General features: G+C 45.5%; 1 protein-coding gene and 1 pseudogene across 1 annotated transcript; both read left to right on the forward strand.

The window, feature by feature from the left end:
- Positions 1-1,057: 1,057 nt before the first annotated feature.
- LOC133890966 (beta-amylase-like) lies at positions 1,058-8,244 on the forward strand. The gene is made up of 8 exons (XM_062331630.1): positions 1,058-1,395; positions 1,463-1,531; positions 1,642-2,040; positions 2,249-2,413; positions 2,494-2,760; positions 7,145-7,357; positions 7,455-7,694; positions 7,815-8,244. Exons 1-8 carry the CDS (start codon positions 1,183-1,185, stop codon positions 8,019-8,021), a joined length of 1,773 nt encoding a protein of 590 aa, XP_062187614.1. The 5' UTR covers positions 1,058-1,182; the 3' UTR covers positions 8,022-8,244.
- A 3,259-nt stretch (positions 8,245-11,503) lies between these two features.
- LOC133891284 (beta-amylase-like) lies at positions 11,504-14,518 on the forward strand (annotated as a pseudogene).
- Positions 14,519-22,019: the final 7,501 nt, after the last annotated feature.

The raw sequence follows: 22,019 nt of genomic DNA on the forward strand, positions 1-22,019 counted from the left end.
GTATATATGACCTTTGGGTTAAGATCCCCAACTAGTGTCACAAACTGTTTTGGATCATGGTTAAATGAGACTAATGTAGACCTAAAAAACCAAATTTTGGTGGGAGTTACCGCTTTATATTGGGCAATTTGGGGAAACCAGAATGACATCATCTTTAATAAAACAAAATTGGATTTTTCTATGTAGGTGATCTTCAAAGAAATGTATTAGTCTCGCCCATAGGCAGTGTTTCAAAAGGCGGGGACACGGGACACTATGAAAGCTGCATGCTGCCAGTTGGAGATTATAACAATGAAGATCTTAGCGAAAAATAGATGAAAGTTTAGAAATAGGATATGTTTATGATATTATTTTGCATTCATATTCTAGTATTTTTGGGTTAATTATTAGATCTTTTATGGCAGCATGTTTGCTTTAAACCTTGTAATAAATATCGTTGCGTACATCCATGGCTGTAGAGGCTGAAATATTTTCATTACTTTCATGAAATTGAACACCCTTTATCTAAAATATATGTAATCCCCTGGTAAAACCTCTTAAAGCTATAGTTTTGGTTTAATTAGGTCAATCCATACATAGTTTGGTGTAAATTCACTCCAGAATCGATAAAGACATACGACTTATCTTAGTGTGGTGGTAGATGCATGATGGTATGATACCATCCACTAGAATTCAAATACTCGTGCCCATAATTTAAGCATACACAAGTGCTTTCAACGGTATTATCTATAGACGTGTGATAAAGACGTATTCGTGTGTGAGTATAGTATACGTGTGTAGTGATGTACGCGTAATGAAAAAAACGGAGCCAAAACGGAGGAACAAACAATCACAATAATATCTAGCACGTTCTAGCCCTAACATCAACCACGAAAAAAAAAAAAGACGGACAGAGCGAGGAGGACCGTAGCTCCTGACAAACCAGAGGCGCACACGCACACTGCACATGCGGTTCACACGAGCCACACCTTCGCGGACACCGGCAGGTCCGGGTCGGGCTCTCTCTTTCCCCCTGCTGCACATCGTCGAGACGGAACAAAACTGTGTGGGTGTCACGCGGACGCCATGGCGCACCAACGACGGCCACTCATATACTCCAACACGCCAAAGCCACAACATATCAAGCGAACGCAGCAGAGCCAGCACTCGGCAGCTGATTAAACATTTCAAGAACCAGATTACATGCACATCATGCTCACGGCCTCGCCGTCGTCACAGGTCAAGGTGCAATTGCAACGATGGACGACATGCCGGAGCAGGGATGCATCGTCCACTGCGCTTCTTCCGCCGCCGGTCACAGGACGGCTATATGCCGTCGACTCCCGGAGGACGGTCGCCTCCGCTCCTATTCGGGCTGCGGCTGCCGAGCACACGGAAACGTCTCATGTGCCACAGGTGCGTACGTACGTGCGTGCACAACGTGTGATGCTTCGAACTCGCTCACTGACATTGCTCGCGTCAGCCTCCGCCATTGTTCACCGACGAGGAGATGATGCTCGCCAACTACGTCCCGGTATTCGTCATGCTCCCAGTAAGCTCACACCATCAGAGCTGCCCTGCCAAATTGATCGAGCCCATGTAGTTTTCAAGCTGCTTGATTCATGGCGCAAATATGTTCTTGAACACATCATCGTGTTGCAGCTGGAGGTGGTGACCGCTGAGAACGAGCTGAAGGACACGGAGGTGCTCCGAGCGCAGCTGCGGCGGCTGTGGGAGGCGGGCGTCGACGGCGTGATGGCGGACGTGTGGTGGGGCATCGTGGAGGGAGCCGGGCCGGCGCGGTACGAGTGGCGCGCGTACAGGGAGCTGTTCCGACTGGTGCAGGACGAGGGGCTGAAGCTGCAGGCCATCATGTCGTTTCACGCGTGCGGCGGCAACATCGGCGACGCCGTGAGCATCCCGATACCGCGCTGGGTCCGCGAGGTTGGCGAGGACGAACCCGACGTGTTGTACACAAGCTCGAGCGGGACGAGGAACCGGGAGTACCTGACCATTGGCGTGGACGACGAGCCCCTGTTCCATGGCAGAACTGCCATCCAGGTGCGCGTGCAACTTCTCTGTTCATGTCAGCTGCTTCCACGTGCACTAGTTGTTCTTGCCAAGCAAATAGTTCTTGCTACACTAATGTGCATCATTTCATCTGCAAATTTACAATGCAGAATTGCAGATGGCATAACCTTTACTGAATGAAAGCAACGTTATGTTACTGTTACTGATCAATCAACTTGTGTCTTGTTCATGGCTCCAGTTGTACGCTGATTTCATGAAGAGCTTCAGAGAGAACATGGCGGACTTCTTGGACTCGGGCCTGATCGTGGACATAGAGGTTGGGCTTGGCCCTGCGGGGGAACTGAGATACCCGTCCTACCCGGAAAGCCAGGGCTGGAAGTTCCCCGGCATCGGACAGTTCCAGGTAAGATTCATCGCTCAATCTCTCTGCTATGTCCGTAGTTGCACCGGTGATTCAGGATTATTACAACTACGCTGCCGCAGTGTTACGATAAGTACCTGGAGGCGGACTTCAAGGCGGCCGCGACGGAGGCCGGGCACCCCGAGTGGGACCTGCCCGGAGACGCTGGGGCGTACAACGACACGCCGGAGGAGACGGGGTTCTTCGCGGCGGAGGGAGGGACCTACCTCACCGAGCAGGGGAGGTTCTTCCTGACGTGGTACTCCGGCAAGCTGATCGAGCACGGTGACAGGATCTTGGATGAAGCCAACAAGACCTTCTTGGGGTGCAAGGTCAAGCTCGCGGCCAAAGTACGTGTCGCTCTCACTCCATGTCTCGCTGCATAAACCACTACTGCAGACACCGTCAATACAGATGGTCAAAATCTGGCATAATATATGGTTCTAGAACCATTTGTGCAAGAGTGTCTGCAATAACAGACACTTGTCACAGGTGGCTCCCAGAACCGGCTGGCATTGGCATAAGCCGTAAAGCCAGACGGCCAAGTGTATGTCGGCCGGGAGAGGGTCTTTATGTTAGGGTTTGGGATGTGGGTCTATTTTGGGCCAGAACTAAATAGGCCAGGAAATAAAATCGCAAATAGATCGGAATTAAAACCTATTAGAAATAAAAAAAATACAGACCGTTTGTGATTCATTAAGTATTGTTCTAAAAAAAATATGTGCACTACTACAGAAAAAGTGATCACTGCCGGTTCAAAATTAATATCATTGTTGGTTGTAAAACCGACAGTGATTATACATATCACTACCGAACACGGACCGACAGTGATACAATCTATCATTATCGATTTTTGATCTCATTCCGTTCGATTTGTATACTTATCACTGCCGGTTCCAGTTACGAACTGGCAGTAATACTCAATACGTGACAAAAATATAAAAAATAAACATTGAAGTATTAATTTAAACAAAATTAGCATTAGTAATAATCATATTAATATAGTTTATACTAATTACAGCAAAAACAATCGTCATGTAGACGGCAACGTGAAAACCCTAACACGCGCGTCGACAAACCTAGCTGACTAGTCATGGTCGAGTTGAAACTTGACCCACGAACGGAAGTCCGTGACCTTGTCACCATCCTCGTCCTCTTCCTCATCGCCGCTGTCATCCTCGTTGTCGTTGTCATCACCGTTGTCGTCCTTGGCGTTAGCATCGTCTTCCTCCTCGTCCTCCTCCGATGAGCTTGTACGGGCCTTCTTGACCCTCGGCGGCTCGTCGATGAACATGTCCCACACCTCATCGTTCGACGAGGGAGATCCCGGCGAAATGCTGGAATCAGAGGTGGGGGCGCCTTGTCTGGTGGGGCCTCCTCCTGCCCAGACGAGGACGCTAGTGTGGGAGGCGTCCTCGGAGAAGGCGGTGGAGGCGGCAGCGGATCCATATGGATTGCACGGGAGGTGGAGGCGGCTAGCAGTGGGCGAGAGAGAGAGAGAGAGAGAAGCATGGTAGTCACACGTGTGAAGACGTACGAATTTTTAGTATCACTGTCGGTTCATAAACACAACCGACGGTGATAACCATTATCACTGCTAGTTAGTAATACTAACTGACAGTGATACATCATGGCAGTTACCAAACCTACTGTATCATATGAAGGACACTTGTAAGATTGTGATCTATCTTCATAATAGACCATATTTCTAATAAAATCCTTAATTATCAAATCATCATCATCTAACCCCCCAATCCCCAACAAATACACCCAACTCTACTCGGAATAGGACGATTAGATTACACATAGTTGGGAATTCAACCATACTAGAACTCACTTAGTTGTGAATAATCTTTGGCCAAAAAATATTCTTTCTAGTCGAGAAATAAATCTTTTTCTTGTTGAAAACTTTTATAGGGAGTTGTTCAGACTAAATAGAACTTTTTCTAGTTATGACATATCGGGTGAGGTATCGACTCTTTGCGATACCTCAAGTCTTATGTCCATATCAAGGACAGACGCTCTCTCTTCTGTCTTGACTCTTTGCGATACAGACAACTTAGATATTTTTTCCTTAAAAACCATGGAAGGTACAGAAAATCATGAGGAAGCTAACCTATCAACTAGGAAATTAACCCTTCTTGTGATATATTGTACTTATAGATTGATTAAATGCCGCTCAAGCTTCCTAACCATCAAAAGATATGCAACCATGGTCGGATCGGAACATTTATATTCCTTCTTTACCTGATTCATGTCTAGCTATGAATCTTGCTTCACAATAAGTCATCAACTTCCAAGTGAAATATGTACTTAGAAACCTGCCAACTGTCATTCTTATTCTGCTACATTGTTCATAGCAAAAAAATCAATCTGAAGGGCATACCTCAAGGTTTCCCCTGCTGATGATATTAGAATTACCCCAGCTCCCAAACCTTGAAGTGCAGACGAGCCATCAAAATACATTGTCCATGTTCCCTATACTTCATGCTCGTGTTCACTATTAGGCATAGGGTTTAACCATTCGGCAACAAAGTCAATTAGTACTTAGGGTTTAACAGTTGTTCGGGGAATAAAAGTGGATGACAAACTCCCCACATTCTATTAACTACTTGGCTATTCTCTCGATTGCTTCCCAACTACAAAGAATATCTCTCAGCGGGAAGGTGCATGCAACAATAATCTTATGTGATTGAAAATAATGTTGAAGCTTTCAGGAAGTCTTAAGGACAGCATAGAGAAGTTTCTTTACCTGAGGATAATGTACCTTAGGTCCATGCAAAACTTTACTCATGTAGTATATCGGCCTCCTACTTCTCGACCATCTTCCGTTAAACCACGAGAGCCATGCTAATGGCTTGTGATGTGGCTGTGATGTATAAGAACAGCTCTTCCCCTGGATCAGGTGTGATTAAAATAGGAGGATGAGAAAGATACCTCTCAAGGTCCTAGAATGTTAGCATGTGCTTGATCATCTCCCTCGGGATTTTAGGCATATTAGATGGCTACCACACAAACACATATGCACTCGCCCAGAGAAAGGTGACAAGCTCAGGTTCCTATTTAAGATTTAGTGCAGAACCTATCTGGACATACTTAGATGGCTCTATCGGGTCCAATGGAATAGTCTTGATGTCGTCATTAGACTTAGTTGTTATCTTGGCCTAGAGTTCTTGGATTGTTTCTGTACGAAATTAGCATCATAAAATTGCAACTACTCGACTAGCTCAAGACTTTTCTTGGCGCACTTCAAATGCATACGCTTATCTCCATGCACTGTAATGATTCCCTTTGGCCCTAGCAACTTCATGCACTGGTATGGGTAGTGGGCACCAGCCATGAACTTGGCCAGAGTTGATCAGCCAAGAATACATTGTATGTTGTCTTGAAATCTGCCATGTCAAAATAATTTTTTCTCTGTTTGGAAATTATGTGGCATCCTGAAAGTGACTGGGAGCGAGACTTGGCCTATAGGCGCGACCAAAGAGATCAGGATTATGCCGTGGAAGGCATGCTTCATAGGCGCAATCCTTCTTCTAGGTGCCTGCATAGTGTCCAATGTACGACGAAATAAGATATTCAAAGAACTTCTACCATCAACGAGAACTCAGTTTACCCTGCAATTGTTGATGATTGGCTCGACCATGATCGGATAATGACTGGGGTAACTAATCAAGTTGGGATAGTCATTCTTGTCAAACGTAATCAGAGCGTTTGACCACTTGAGAACTTTTGGCACCAAAGGAGTTGTGGCACAGATCCCCCGCTCGATACACATGTGTTGTCGCTTTGACTTGTAGGTGGCAGATCCCCTAAACATATGGTTAATGGTATGCTCACTGCTTTGGAACGGCATATTATTGTCCTCACCATCTTCTTCATGATGTCGGGATTTAGAGTCGGAAAGCCTACATATGTACTATCGCAATGTCTCATCCCCATCATCCGGTAGTCGAAAACATAACCCTAACCTTCAGGAATCATATTGACTTGATTCCCAGAACTAGGCTTGGCCCTTCTGGGAGATTTATCTTGATTTTCCACCCTATTGCGATGGTCATTGATCTTGTAGTGTAGATCTTGATTAGGGCGGTCTCTGGGAGGCGTTGCACGACATACTCGCCGATCACATTTGTATGCTAGTCTAGCCTTCTCTCTCTCTCTCCTCCGACCTAAGAAAACTAGGTTGGAACTATTTCAGCAGGAGCTACCCGTCTGACTGATAGATCTTACTATGCTTGAGGCTTCTACCCGTTGATGTGCATCAGTGATAATCCCAGCAATATCTTCCAACCACCGTGTCCCTTCTAGAGTATTTAACCATCCTTGAGGCAGATCGAAGTCACTGATGATGATGTCAAAATGGTGCAAATTCTATATTAACTAGACCTAGAAGTTTGAGAAAAAAAACTACAATTTTTCTAGCGATAAGGATGAACATGATATATCCTTTCACCAAATCTCGTTAGCAAACTTAAGTAAAAAGATAAAAAAAAAATACTTAGTGGATTCTATTACAAGCACAAACATTATAGACGGGTTTTTTTTAATCTCTGACGGTTTTCATAATTGCGGACATTTTCTATAAAAAAAATATCTGCAATATGTATAGACATTGTAGACAGTTTTTTAGGAAACCGTCTGCAAAAAAAAAAAACAAAAAAAAAAAACTGTCTGCACATCACAGCAGCAAACTACAGTACAAATTATTTGTGCGTCGATTGCATGATGCAGGTGTCTGGGATACACTGGTGGTACAGGCATCCGAGCCACGCCGCGGAGCTCACCGCCGGGTACTACAACCTGGACGGCCGGGACGGCTACCGGCCGATCGCCCACATGCTGGCGCGGCACGACGGCGCCATCCTCAACTTCACCTGCGCGGAGATGAGGAACTCGGAGCAGATCGAAGAGGCCATGAGCGCCCCGGAGCAACTCGTCCAGCAGGTAACAATAACAGCGCCGCCGCCACACAGCATCAAGCTCCGGTCATCTATATGAAATACTAGAGTTCATGCGTGTTCTTGGCGGCGTGCGGGTGCAGGTGCTGAGCGCCGGGTGGAGGGAGGGCATAGAGGTGGCGTGCGAGAACGCGCTCAGCCGGTACGACCGCCGCGGCTACAACCAGATGCTGCTCAGCGCGCGGCCCAACGGCGTCCACGTCGTCGGAGCGCCGCCGCGCAGGGTCGCGGCGGTGACGTACCTCCGGCTGTCGGACGAGCTCCTGGCAGGCAAGAACTTCCGGATCTTCAGGACCTTCGTCCGGAAATTGCACGCCGATCAGGTAGTCGGGCTTGGGCTTATTTGAACATCTTACGTAGGCCCATTTAGCCGAACAAACTGGGCCTCTACCGCCATGATAACATGGGCCAGGCAGTCACTGCTCATCTCCTTTCTGGTTCAGGAATACTGCCCAGATCCTGACCGGTACGGCCGGCCCATCAGGCCCCTGGAGCGGTCAGCGCCGGAGATACCGATGGACCGGCTGCGGGAGTCGGCCGCGCCGGCGCCGCCGTTCCCGTTCGACCCGGAGACCGACATGAGCGTCGGCGGCGGCCTCGCCGAGGCCGTCGACTGGGTAGTCGACAAGATCGAATGGCTGTTCAGTTAGATCAGATCAGATCAGATCGACTGTGTCGCTCGTCGTCATCAACGTCGGATCCATTCCACCACAAAAGCAAAAGCAAGATGGCCTCTCACGTGACTGACGGATGCCTAGACGATAAGCATCTAAAGCAATGTACGTCACGTTTTGCTACGAACACCGGAGCAACAGACATGTGGGCGTTACGATACTGCTCAGAATTCAGAAGAACAGAGATGTGGCTGAGCAGCTAGATTTCCAGTTTTTAATTCCGTTTTCAAAAGAAAATAAAAAAACGGTTAAAGGTTTTTCCGATGTTTCTATCCGTTTTACACTAGTGAGGAAGATTTCATCTTCTACAACGGCGGTGGGGGCTGGACAGCTAGGGCCTGTTTGAAATGCACAAATCGAATGCTTTTCTCTCTCTCCTGAAATTCTTGTATTTCAGAAACTAGAAGAAACCCGTGAGAATTGTGTATCAGTGTGTCAGCTAGTGTCAAGCAGGAGCCAAGTATGATACGCACCTACTGAAACTAGAAGGAACGTGACGGCGGAGCGACACTCGATCTCGACTGCTAAATCAATCGTGCAATCCGATGGGTCCCTAGGATCGTGGTGGTTGCGGTGCCTGAAATAAGCACATGCAAGCCGTCCAACGTGATAGGAACGTGCACTGATTTGTCGCTGATTCTGCTCACAAATTCAGGTGCCATGAACTTAATGCATGTGACACGAACTTCTCGAATGATTGTGGACTGTCGTCAAACTTACTTTAAAACCAGCCTAAAGCAGTCAAGCGATCTGCTATTACAAGTTTAGTGGTCAATCAGACAAAGAAAAAGGAAAAATTGCAACAACAAAAAATCAACTACAACTTTTGGGGTTTGTCAAAACCCCCTACAACCTTTTCTCTATTCTCCCACACACAAATATTCTATGATGTCAAATACGCTCTATGCCAATTGACCGTACAATGTGGAGTCCGCGTGACTTTCTAGGGTATCATAGGGGATAGTATCGCTTCTGATATCTTGGTTAGCATTTCATTATTTTAGCTCTTGGTTAACATACTTTTGGTATTCATCTTATTTTTTTTTTTAAATTCGTAGCGGTTGGTTCAATCCAATGGTTTAGTTGAAAATCATTCTGCTAGGGATATTTGACATAAGAGGTTGACCGATCAAAAAATAAGTTGTATGGGATTTTGACAAATGAACAAATCCAATTCATCACTGAACTTGTCAATGAATCTGATTAACCCACCCACCCTCCCTTAATCAATCATGCAATCCGATGGGTCCCCCTAGGATCATGATGGTTGCGGTGATTGAACTGAACACATGCAGGAGGTCCAACGTAGTACGTACTGCTGCTGATTCTGCTCACAAATTCAGCTACCATGAACTTAATGTGACATGAACTTCTCGAATGATGTGGACTGCCATGGTGCCAAAATTACTTTAAAACCAGCCCAAAGCAGTGAAGCGATCTGTTATTAGAAGTTTAGTGGTCAATCAAAAAAGGAAAAAAATGTGAAAATTTCACCAATAACTTTAGAGGTTTGTCAAAATCTCCTAGAACTTTTTCTCCATTCTTTCTCACACAACTGTTATGTGATGTAAAATACATCATATGATGGTTAGTTACACAATGTAGGGTTCACGTGACTTTCTAGAGTTCCTATAGTAATGATGTTAGCATCGCTCCAATATCACGGGGCTAATTAAACTAACCTAGCATTTTATTATTTGAGCTCTTGGTTAACATCAAATGATTGGGTAGACCGGAAAAAAAAAACCCAAATTGTATAGGGTTTGAGAAAAGAACAGTCCAATTCATCTCAAATACATCGGATAGGGATCTCTGACGTCGACGTCACTGACGTGTGAATCTAACTCCACACATCAGTGACGACAACGTGTGAATACAGTTTCACATGTCAGTGACGATAATGTGAAGTCAGTGAATCCGAATACATCCCCAACTCAACTATCTTCATCCCCACCTCTTCCTTACCCTCTCCATCGCCTCCGCGTCCTCCCGCGCCTCAACTTCTTACTTCCATCGCGCTGGTTATCCCGGCGGCAGCCAAGGAAGCTGCTGCGAGTGGCCGCCGGGCTGCAGGCGTGGCGCCGGGGAAGGCGTGGACATCAACGTCGTTGGCCGCCGCTTGAGCGTGCCACCGCCTGCGTGATTCCTCGACTGGTACCGACCTACGGCGAGGCCGTAGGCCACAAGGGCGACGGTGATCGGACCAACGGCAAGGCGCGAACCGGTGTGGAGGTCGTATACGCAGCAACCCCGAAGCCCCGTGCGGCATCTTGTCTGTCCAGGTCGCTGCGCCGCCGCCGGGATTGGGTGGCCTCTCCATCAAGCCACCGCCGTCCCGAACCCGGAACAGGTTGCGGCAACGCGCCTCCAAGGTGAAACAAACTTCTGTTGCGCCCCTCACTCGGCACGTCCGTACAAAAGAATCCGTTCCATGGTTAGCCGCAAGAGAAGTAGACCGTTCCATGGTGTTCTGTGATTCAGACTGAAGATGAAGGGCAGAGAAGTTCAGCACTCATACAGGATTACATAGTGAATTAAACAAGCATGCAATGAATATAAAATTCCATAGGCACATGCCGTGGCCCTTGTACCGGTTGCTATACATGTACATCATGAAATGTGAATGCACCCCCACTTTACTAGTACGATTCTATTCTACACAAAAACATAGTTTACCATGAAAACATACTGTTTTCGGATGTGGGGCTTGGAAGTCTTTGCTGTAAGCCTGTAACATCAGTCAGCGTTCACATTTGACAAACGAGGACAGAAGAACTGCAGCACATGCTCGTCCTTCTCAGTAATTAGAAAACGTAACTTTTTTTCTCACCAGCCTTCACCCGTATCATTGGCATACACCCGACAAAACCAAAGCTCTTCCTGCGGACAATTTGAACTGCACTCCAGAATCCAGATGAATCACATAATTAGAGGGAATCAGGGCTGTTTGGTAGCGTTCTCAAAACTGATTTTATACAGAATCGACGGGAGCACTATCAAACATCTTGTCGGTAAATCAATTTTGCGTCAGAATTAGAGAGAATTATTCTCACGTTTTGTATTGCGAGGTGAGGACAAAAAATCTAGCTTTCATCAATTCTCGGCTGATTCTCCTCAATTTCAACACTATTTTCTCTCAAGAATCACTTCCACCACTAACATACCAAATAATTTCAAAAACCAAATTACTTTCATCACATAAACTATTTCTACCATAAAATCAGAAGATCATAGAGCTCTTTCAAACAGACCTCACAGTAGCAGCCGAACTAGACATGCACCAGCTAAAAGATAGGTTTGCGCCGCTGGAGAAGAGCTCCTCCTCCCCCTCCCCCTCCCCCTCCCCTTTATAAATAGGCCCCTATGCTCCCTGCAACATTCATCAAGCCAAGCTCAGTGACCAAGCAGAAAGCAAAGCAGCGTTCTGACTTCTGAGAGCATAGCCAGCAACAGTGGCAGGGAACTTGCTAGCCAACTATGTCCAAGTCTACGTCATGCTCCCGGTAAGCTTAAGCATCATGAACTGCACCACTATAGGATACTTCTACCAGTAACAAACTAAGCAACTAACGTGGAGATCTAAATGTGAGCTCTGCCGTTCCCAAGAAGGAAAGATGAAGCTGAATGATTTCTGTCCTAATCTTTCTTCCACTCTTGATAGCTGGATGACATCACCGTCAACAACACGTTCGAGAAGGCCGATGAGACCAGGGCGCAGCTGAAGAAGCTGACGGAGGCCGGCGTCATGATCGACGTCTGGTGGGGGCTGGTGGAGGGGAAGGGCCCCAGGGACTACGACTGGAGCGCCTACAAGCAGGTGTTCAAGCTGGTGCAGGAGGCCGGGCTGAAGTGGCAGGCCATCCTGTCGTGCCACCAGTGCGGCGGCAACATCGGCGACGTCGTGAACATCCCGATCCCGCAGTGGGTCCGGGACGTCGGCGAGGCCGACCCCGACATCTTCTACATCAACCGGAGAGAGATGAGGAACATCGAGTACCTCAGCCTGGGAGTGGATGACCAGCCTCTCTACCATGGAAGAATTGCCATTCAGGTCAGATAACATATAACTCTCAGAGTAGCACATGTAGCGGAAAGATGATGCTGGGAAAAATCAAGTGTATTTGTGATCTTGATGTCCGATCTTGGGACTTATCTGGCTGTGGCAGATGTATGCTGATTACATGAAGAGCTTCAGGGAGAACATGGCAGAGTTCTTGGATGCTGATGTCATCGTGGGACTTGGCCCTGCTGGAGAGATGAGGTACCCCTCGTATCCCCAGAGTCAGGCATTGGAGAATTCATAGTGAGTGCCCTTCCAAAAATAGATATTTTTCGTCTTTTCTTTTAACAAAAATAAAGATTCTTCTCCATGTGATGAGCAAAGGCAGTTTAATCTTGGTCCAAGTGTTGATTTCCGCTGGAAACGGTCACAAAAAATGAGAAAACAAATGTTAAAGACAGTGATTACAATCGAAAGAGACGATTGGATAAAGTAGGAATTTGAACTGATCAGGCTACAACTACCTTAAAAACCGTATTGTTCTTTTGAGAAAAGTGTCAGCAGCAAACACAAGACCACAGTTGAGAACAAAACCAGAGGAAATCAAATGCATGCTAAACTGACAAGGAATGAAATAAAACAAATATCAAATAATGTCAATATGCCATCACCAGCAGACCAGTGGGGTGCACTTTAACAGCTATAACTATTATTAAAGAAAAATTAATAACAATTTGCAGTGCTACGATAAGTACCTGGAAGCAAACTTCAAAGCAGTGGCAGCAGAGGCTGGGCATCCTGAGTGGGAATTGACTGACAACGCTGGGAAGTACAATGACACTCCCGAGAAGACCAAGTTCATTGCAGACAACGGAACATATCAGACCGAGAAGGGGAAGTTCTTCCTCACATGGTACTCCAACAAACTGATCAAACATAGTGATAAGATCTTGGATGAAGCAAACAAGGTCTTCCTGGGATGCACAGTGCAGCTGGCAATCAAAGTACTTCATCCGTTTTTCAATACTTATCATTTTTTACTATTTTATTTGTTTTAAAATACTTGTTGCTTCATATTTTTAGATGCATTTTCAACTTTATCCTTAAAAAAATCTCTTATCCACTTATTTACGGTAAGTTCTAGAATATTTTAGCTAGTTTCTAAGGGCATTTTTGTTATTTCATATTTAAAATTTGTACTATTTTTGGTATGCTTTGGTATGCGTGTTTGATCAAAAGTGATAAGTATTAAAAAACGGAGGGATTAAGTTCCATGGAGAATAGCACATATTAGAATTTTACTCTAACTTAAAAAGAGAAGATGTTTTGCTTTTTTTTTAAAAAAGGCATAAGGTACACTACAGGCTAACAGATATCTGCTAATGTACAAGTGAATCCGGAACCTATATGTGACATGCTCAAATATTTGCTTGCAGATCTCTGGCATACACCGGTGGTATAGGGTTCCAAACCACGCAGCCGAGCTCACTGCTGGATACTACAACTTAGATGACAGAGATGGCTATAGAACCATAGCACACATGCTCACAAGGCACCATGCTAGCATGAACTTCACTTGCGCGGAGATGAGGGACTCCGAGCAGAGTTCAGAGGCAAAGAGCGCACCTGAGGAACTGTTTCAACAGGTAATTAGGCCATTAACCACTGGTCTATAATTTGATGATTTCTCTTCTATTAGGGAACATAAAAGGACCTCTCAATCATTATTAAAAAAACATTCTGGTGCAAACCATACAAACTGGCAGGTGCCGAGTGCTGGGTGGAGAGAGGGCCTAAATGTAGCATGTGAAAATGCACTCGGTCGATATGATGCAACAGCTTACAACACAATCCTCAGGAATGCAAGACCACAGGGTATCAACAAGAACGGCCCTCCTGAACACAAGTTGTACGGGTTCACCTACCTCTGAGTATCGGATGAGCTGCTGGAGGGACAGAACTATGCGACTTTCAAAACTTTTGCCAGGAGAATGCATGCTAAGCTGGTGAGTACCACCCTTGAAAATCAAGACATCCACAATTGGACACATGTATCTAGTATCTTTGCAGCTGTGCACTGACAGAAATAAAAAAAAAATTGTTTCAGGGTTATAACCCAAATGTTGATCCAGTTGCACCTCTGCAAAGATCAAAGCCAGAGATACCAATCGAAGAAATCCTAGAAGCAGCACAGCCAAAACTGGAGCCATTTCCCTTCGACAAGAACACAGACCTGCAGGTTTAAATATCCCAGTGGTGCAATCTACAGGAAGGGTCACGAAGCACTATGAAAATTGATATAAACATGTTAAGCCTATTGTAGAACAATAAGTTAGAAACTAAATAAACTGCTACACTCAGCAGACTATAATCGTGTATTGTGTCAATAATCTTGTGTTGTTGATCCTGAGGCTTGATGCTTGTCTGATAAGCTGTAATACACGTCAGCTCTTGGTCTTCACGTTGTTGTACGTATTTGAGTTAATGAATAAAAAAGTTGCTATGTGGTTTATTTATTGTGTCATTTGGAGAGTATGAATGGTTTAGAAGTGTTTCGAATGAGTTTTTACACAATATGATCACAATAAAAATAAATCATTAAACAACATCGTGAAACAACAATGATTCATGAAAAAGAATCAAGACAAGTAGCCGGCTGTACAAAGCAAGGTCGAATTAATGATATCATAACTCATAAGAGACTAAAAACAGCGCTGCCAAGCAAAGAGCATCATGCTTAAAAATGGTTTGGACTAACTATTTTCTTTGTGTCAGTTTTACTGATGCAAAGTCACAAGAAGCCAGAAATACAGTATCTATCATTGTACAAAATGCAAGCACCGAAGGTGTCCCAAATTGGCAGAAATGTGTACTATGTTTTCTGGACCATCATGCAGTTGTGCAAGTAATGAAAAGCTTCAACCTCCTTCTTAAGCGAAAGCCAGAGCTCCTTCCATTATCTCATTAAAAGAAAAGGATCGAACCCACTCTCCTAGAAGGATACAGGAATTGTCTTCAGAATCAGAAGAAAGAAAACAGCAGAGCACAATAACACCAGATGATCAGCCCATACATGCTATTTGGTTATGTTTCGCTCATTCAAAACAAAGCTTTCGTGTTCGAACTGCTGTTTATTGGATAATCGTATATGTATTGCGGGTGTGCCATTCTACTCAAAGTATATGAAAGAAGGAGACAACTATAACTGAAACATGTAACTCCATTCATTCAATGTCGAAATTATAAAGTATAGTTTCATAGTTTACAATTTGCTCACACACATGTACAAACGCACACGCTATCTGACTATTTCTTCGGCAATTCCTTCATCCTGGTTCCCGTGGCCTCGCAGGGCCCCCGGTTAATTACGTCCAGTTTCCCGAACAACCTCCGATTAAACTGCACTACACTAGTCATCGTCAAGTCGTCTCTGAGTCTACAAAGCTGTAGTCACACACATCACAGACAAAGCAAAGTGAGTGTTAAACAATAAAAGCAAAAGACGGGACAAACAATTTTGCGTGAGCTTTATGAACTGTTTATACATCCCGGATCATCATCGGCCACACAGGTCTCAGACATTGTAGCCCCTCATCATCAGCCGTAGCCTCAGATGCTACACGAGGATAGAGGGAGAGAGAATCTAGCTACACGGTAATCTGCCAGCTTCAACCTAACGGGAGCCCGGCAAACTGACCAATGCCTCTAAACTCCTATCTACGACCTCTAACCTCATCTCACAGCAACCGAGCCACGAAGGCTAGCACCACAAAGGGTGAAGGGTAATAACAAGCTACAAAGGAACTGTCGAGCCTCGCTATACGTCATTGGCCATGACACAATACCAAAATAAACTCATTAATCATCATTGGCCATATAACAGCATCATCAGACTATCAAGTGAAATGAGCATATCGTAGAGGTTTTTTATTTTAACAGCAAGGGTACAATAACAGGACTAGGCCAAACCACCAACAGCCAGGAGAACCGAAGCAGCGAGTTATCAGGCCTCAGACTACCAATAATTTGATCACAAAGGCCACAACAGCAGAGCCACAAAAGCGCGCCGACCAAATGGAGAAGCACCACCACGGCCATGGCACGAAGGTTGACCGGCTTCAACCACAGACTGACAACCGAGAGCACAGAACGTGAACACAGCCGGCCCAATCTCACAGCAAGACAGCCGGCACTGAGCGCCATCATGGCAATGAAGGCCCCAAAGGCATACACGCTGGAGCCTGTAATCTCCTCACAACGGCGAAAGATACGCACGCCGAAGCCCATCATCTCCTCATGACAGTGAGAGACACAGACACTGGACCACACACGCACGGACGCAGCAATCAAGCCGACCGGCCACCAGAATCAAAGTATGACCAACTTACACGGTCACGGCGCGTAGGTCGGTCGGATCAGAGAGACAAAGAACAGCCGACAACCACAACGAAAAGCATCACCACAGGCACAGCGCGAGACCGGCCGGGTCACCATAAACAAGAACAACCAGGTTCAATCACGAACACGTCGGCACAAAGAAACAACACGGCTCCATCTCCATAAACCATAGCAACGGACAGCCAAGACACGGCATCATCACCACCATCAACACCACAGTATAGCCGGCCAAGACACAGCAACATCACAGCACCACCATCCCCCACAGACGCGGCACGAGGCCGAATGGGCACCACTAAACCATCTCGCGGCAATGGCACGGAGGCCAGCAGAATCAACAAAACAGCTGGACTCCATCAAATCAAACAGCACCACCATCCCCCATGGACGCAGCACAAGGCCGGCCAGGGCACCACCATCAAACCACCTCCATCGCCACGGTGATGAAGCACCGGCCACCACACGGCTCAACGCACGGCACGGGCACAAAACCCGGTAGGCCATCACATCACTAGAGAGGAGGAAGGGGGAAGGAAAAAACAGATCGAGAACTCACCATAGCAGGCACCCTCGGCAATGGCCATGGGTTCTCCAACGAGGGGATTTCTTCTTATCTCCTTTCTCTCTAGCTTCTTCCTCTCTCTCTCTCTCTCTCTCTCTCTCTCTCTCTCTCTATCTCGCTCGCAGATCCGGCCCACCCTGTCCACGGGCACCCCGGCCAGAATATATAGCGGTGGCTAGGGGCTCCCCACACGGAGAATCCGGATCGGGCAGTTGGGGGGAAGAGATAAGGTGGCGTGCGGAAAAAGCAGCGGCATAGCCGAGGTGCGCGCGCGAGGGCCCGGGGACAGAGAGAGAAGCAGGGAGAGGAAAGAGAGGAGAAACTGGGAGAGGAGAGAGGAGAAGCGGGGAGGAGAGAGGCGTGGCGTCGTGCACGAGCGCAGCTGAGCCGGCGAGGGGAGCGGCGGTGCGGAGAGAGAGGGAGGGGAGGAGAAGAGGCACAGGGAGCCAACACCCCTCCCCTAGGGCTGCTCAGCGCAAGAGATAAGGAGGAGGCGGTGGGCCGGGCCGGCCTGGCGTGAGTGGAGAGGGAGCCTGGGCCGTTTCGGCCGAAAGGAAATAGGCTCAGCTGCCCCTTTTTCTTTTCTTTTTTTTTTCTTTTTTTTCCTTTCTTCTTTTTTTATATGTATATGTATATGAAAAAAATGTGTGGATATATGACAAAATGCAGTCGTACAGGTTACACATAAGGCAATCAAGTTTAGGATAAATGAATCCTTGTACGTAATTAACCAAACTGGAGAGTGCCAAGGAGACCACTATTTCGGTTAATTAGGTCCTGACATGTTTAGCAAATCACACAAGTATCACATTGTAGGAACGAGATTGGCGATTAGAAGGGGTGAATAGATGCTTCAATAATTTCTTGTGAAATCGATTACCTTCTCCTATTTGGATCACTCAACACACCTTAAAACTCAAGCGGAAGCAAAAATCGAGAGAAGTTTTACTAAGAGAAAATTGAGACAACACGACTCCACGAATGGTATATCAATCATAGGTTCCATTTAAGATCAATCCATGTGTCTTGGCACTCGAAAGATCAATCCTAGCAAAGAAACAAGAAAAATGAACATCTAGCAACGAAACTCTCCAAGTTGATAATCTAAAGGCAAGAGAATTCAAGACCCCATCATATAAGCATGTGTATGCGAATTTTATGCCTCTAGCAACAAGAAGAATGACCTCACAAGGTGCTAAAATTTCAGCCCAAAAACCAAAGCAAAAATCAAATTCGGAAATTGAAAGACTTGCAAACTTGCAAGAGAACCAATAGATGAAAACTAGAATGAGGTGAGCACAATAACATGAAAAAAAATAAACTTCATTGCAGCAGAGATCAACCCTATTTTAAACAGATTACAAAGATTTTTCCTCACAAAACTCTTACCTAATACATAGGCTAAGCACTACTCTTCCTATCCTCTAAAACCCTAGCACTAGACTCTCAAATGAGTGACACAATAGGCTCAAGTGGCTGGTTCACCCTCTTCTATAGCCCTACCCCTCTATTTATAGGCTTAGAAAATTTGACCCTCAAGTTTCCTAGCTTTTTCCCAAAATACCTCTCTCTTGTAGTACACTTCTACCTACCACCGAGGATATTTTAGTCAATTTTCTTCTCTATTCATCGGACGGCTGTAACGCCTTTATGACTTAGCTTCGCATCGACGCAAGCTTCACGATGATGCCACGTACTCTTTCAGTCCTCCCATGGTTTTGAGGCCAAACCACAAAACCCTAGCATGTTTCGCAAAGCGTGACTAGCCGTTACTTGCTTCCACATAAAGCAAGCGCTCCGATGATGACGTGTGTCCTCCGTCTTATGATCTTAACCACTGGCAAGTCCCTCTCGCTCTTGATCCCTTGGGCCGCCTTATCACTTGCACCGGCATCCCCTTCGCTTCCCTTTGTTAACATGCCATCTCCATTCTATATTTCATGCTTTGTTGACCTTCATGTGTACAACTAGGATCACCCTTGACTCTGTCCGGCCCTCCTTGATCGTTCGGCACAAAACACCCGCTTAGCCCTGATCACCCGCCGTCTACCGTCAAGTTGCATCCGTCACCTGCACACCTTGAAACAAGCAAACATATTTCTTCACACTCAAAAACATCTCTAGGTTAACACAAAATTAAAAACATCAACTCAGAGCACATCCTGCAGAAAACATGAACAACGGATGTTCCGGTGTGTCTTGCTCCTAAACACCGGACTATCCGGTGAGTGTAACACTATCTATTTCAGGACAACTTTGCTCTTTGCAAAAAAAGATCCGGTGATCTCATGTCCATCACCGAATAATCCAGTGTGTGCCTATACATTGAACCACCCTTCTGCAACCTCTCTGCAACAAAAGGTCTGGTGTATTCTCCGGTGTTCACAATCTCAGCACCAGACTATTCAGTGTACATAATCAAACTTGGGGCCAAAAAATCTCCTCTTTGCAGAAAATACTTCAGCATTATTAAAGTCCATCACCAGATCATCCGGTGTTTGCTTTCATTTCTATTTCAGCACTGAAAATGCTCCGGTGATACCCTCCAGTGTAGTCACCACATTCACCGGACTTTCTAGTGCATTGATCTCTAATTTCACCTGAAAAATTGTTCTCTGCAAGAAATAGTCCGCGAGTACACACTGCCCACATCGGAACTTGTTCACCGGAACACCGGAACTTCTGTTGTGTGTAATTTTTCTACGTATAGAGAAGAATTCATCAATTTCAAACACTGCCAACTCGAGTTAGACATGAACAATAACAAGCATCCACAAACACATGCTAACCAAGTTCAAGACACATCAACTGTTGTCAATGCCTCATCATATACAAACCAAGGCACTTCTCCACTTGGTTTCTCACACATGGAAAAAAATCCCTATATATTGTGGCTCGCATTCATCCCATCAAGATTTTCTATTGTTGGCTTGATATTTACATTGCTACTTCAGTGTTACAAACATTTTGTTAATATATGTAGGGATTCGATCGGGTTTTAATTTCTGAATTACGAACTGCACATCTCAACAAGGGTATGGTCTAAGCATAGGATCAGCGCAGTCGACGAACCTGCCTAGCTCCCTTCATGGGCTCCATCGCGGGGAGGATTCCAACGCACTGCCATGGCCGACGAGCAGCGCCGCCTGCACCTTCGCCCTGCGAGTTGCACGCCCTTCCCTTCCCTTGGTGCTCAGCGCTCATCGCCCTAACGAGTCGAGCAGCGGAGGCCACGCTGCTACCGCTGGAGAGGAGGATTTGGGGATGGGGTCATCGGTCGATCGGGGTCTCTCTCGCCACTCTCTTAGGCCAGGGTATATTCCGGTCCAATTGGTGCTTTGTTTGGGAAAATTAGATTTTTGCCACTATTATGTTGCTGTTTCGAAAAAATGCCACCTAATTTGTTTGCTTTGATCTTATATCACTAGAATGATTTTTTCATTTGGAGATTTGCCATTTTGACCCATTTCAGCTCATTCTCGACTATATGGATTACATGGCGTGACCGTTTTGCCCCTTGCTCTATTTCCCATGAACTTGCATTCATCCACTCCAGTCCCGATCTATTTCCCCTTTCTACATGTCCTCTCGCACTCGGTGAACTCAAAGGTGGCGATGTCACTGGGTCAGCTCGGGCCAGCTCTGGCCGAATGGGGGATGTAGTAGCAGCGGGTTGCCGCTAATCAACTGCCCAAGATGTGGTTTGGGGAAGATGCTAACCTCGAGGAAAGATAGAAATCCTGATAAGTGTTTCATCAAATGCCCTAGGAACCAACCAAAAGTAAGTTGATGATTTGAAAATGTGTGTGTTTTTGGTTTGGTTTTGGCTTCTGTGTGTTGATTTTTTTTTTTTTTTGTGCTTCATAGGTTCAAGGTGGATGCACATTCTTCATGTGGTTGGATGATTACTGTTATTACGTTGTGCACAATGGCGTTGTTGGAGTGGAGGGCAGCAACACTGTGTCAATCGTGGAGCTGAAGCAACAAGTAGAAGGCCTCAAGAACACTCTTGCTGAAGTGAACTCCAAGTTGGCATTGATTGCCTGTACAATCCGAGAAGCTGAAGTGAAGTTGGAGAGTGTTATCAGTTGTTGTTCTGGCTGTGTTTGTTGTGTTTAATGTGTTTGTCAAGTAGACAATGTAATATTTGTCAGTTACGTAATGCGGCAAATATGTATATCAGTGTTTGTTGTATTGAACTGAAACAAGCTGCTTTAACTAACATGGTTAAATAGCACTTTTGAAAGAAAATGGGGCTATTGCCCTGAAACAAATTGAAACACATCTGTCACAAACTGAAGTTCACAACATAACTGAATAATTCTTGAAACTGACATAGTTTAAAGCCAACACAAATTACAATTGAAATAGTTCACACTAACATTCTGCAAATATAATTCATAACAAACAAATGAAGTTTCAACTGAGAAAATTCTAAGCATACACAAATTACAACTAACATAGTTTAAACTGACATTCTACAATCATAGTTCAAAACAAAATGATGAAGTTCCAATTGACATAGTTCACACTTTAATTGGAGTAATCTTCTTCCTTCCTGTAGTGATCTTCTTGAGAGTTCTTCCCTGAGGTGAAGTTGTAGGTGTTGCTGGAATTAGGAGATTCAATACCAAACAACATAGCAAGTTGTTTGAAAAATCAGAGGCAACGAGGTTGAGAGGCATTAAAACTCTTGCATTGAGGGTAATTTGGCACCTATTGCCATAATAGGATGCTCCCTATCATACACTACTTGGTTCTCCTCTGGAATATCGTCATCTACTAAAAGTGCATCTCCATCTTTGCTACTTGGATCACTACCTAGAGTACTTGGTTCACTAGGTACATTACTAGGATCAGTAGTTACATTGCTACGATCATCACCCGCAACACCTGCAGTCCTCCTTTCATCCTCATCCATACCACAACAACTCATACATAGCTTCACCATAGATTGGGTCATTCAATCCTTCCTCATCAATGATTTATTGGATCTGCATACTACCCCAGTCTA

The sequence above is a fragment of the Phragmites australis genome, chromosome 14 (genome assembly GCF_958298935.1).
Source record: "Phragmites australis chromosome 14, lpPhrAust1.1, whole genome shotgun sequence".
NCBI lineage: Eukaryota > Viridiplantae > Streptophyta > Magnoliopsida > Poales > Poaceae > Phragmites > Phragmites australis.

Excerpts from the sequence above, each read along its gene's own strand:
- LOC133890966 (XM_062331630.1), top strand. The coding sequence starts at position 1,183 with ATGCACATCATGCTCACGGCCTCGCCGTCGTCACAGGTCAAGGTGCAA. Across the intron at positions 1,532-1,641 it reads CGGTATTCGTCATGCTCCCA|CTGGAGGTGGTGACCGCTGA; the intron begins GTAAGCTCACAC and ends ATCGTGTTGCAG. Across the intron at positions 2,761-7,144 it reads AGGTCAAGCTCGCGGCCAAA|GTGTCTGGGATACACTGGTG; the intron begins GTACGTGTCGCT and ends TGCATGATGCAG.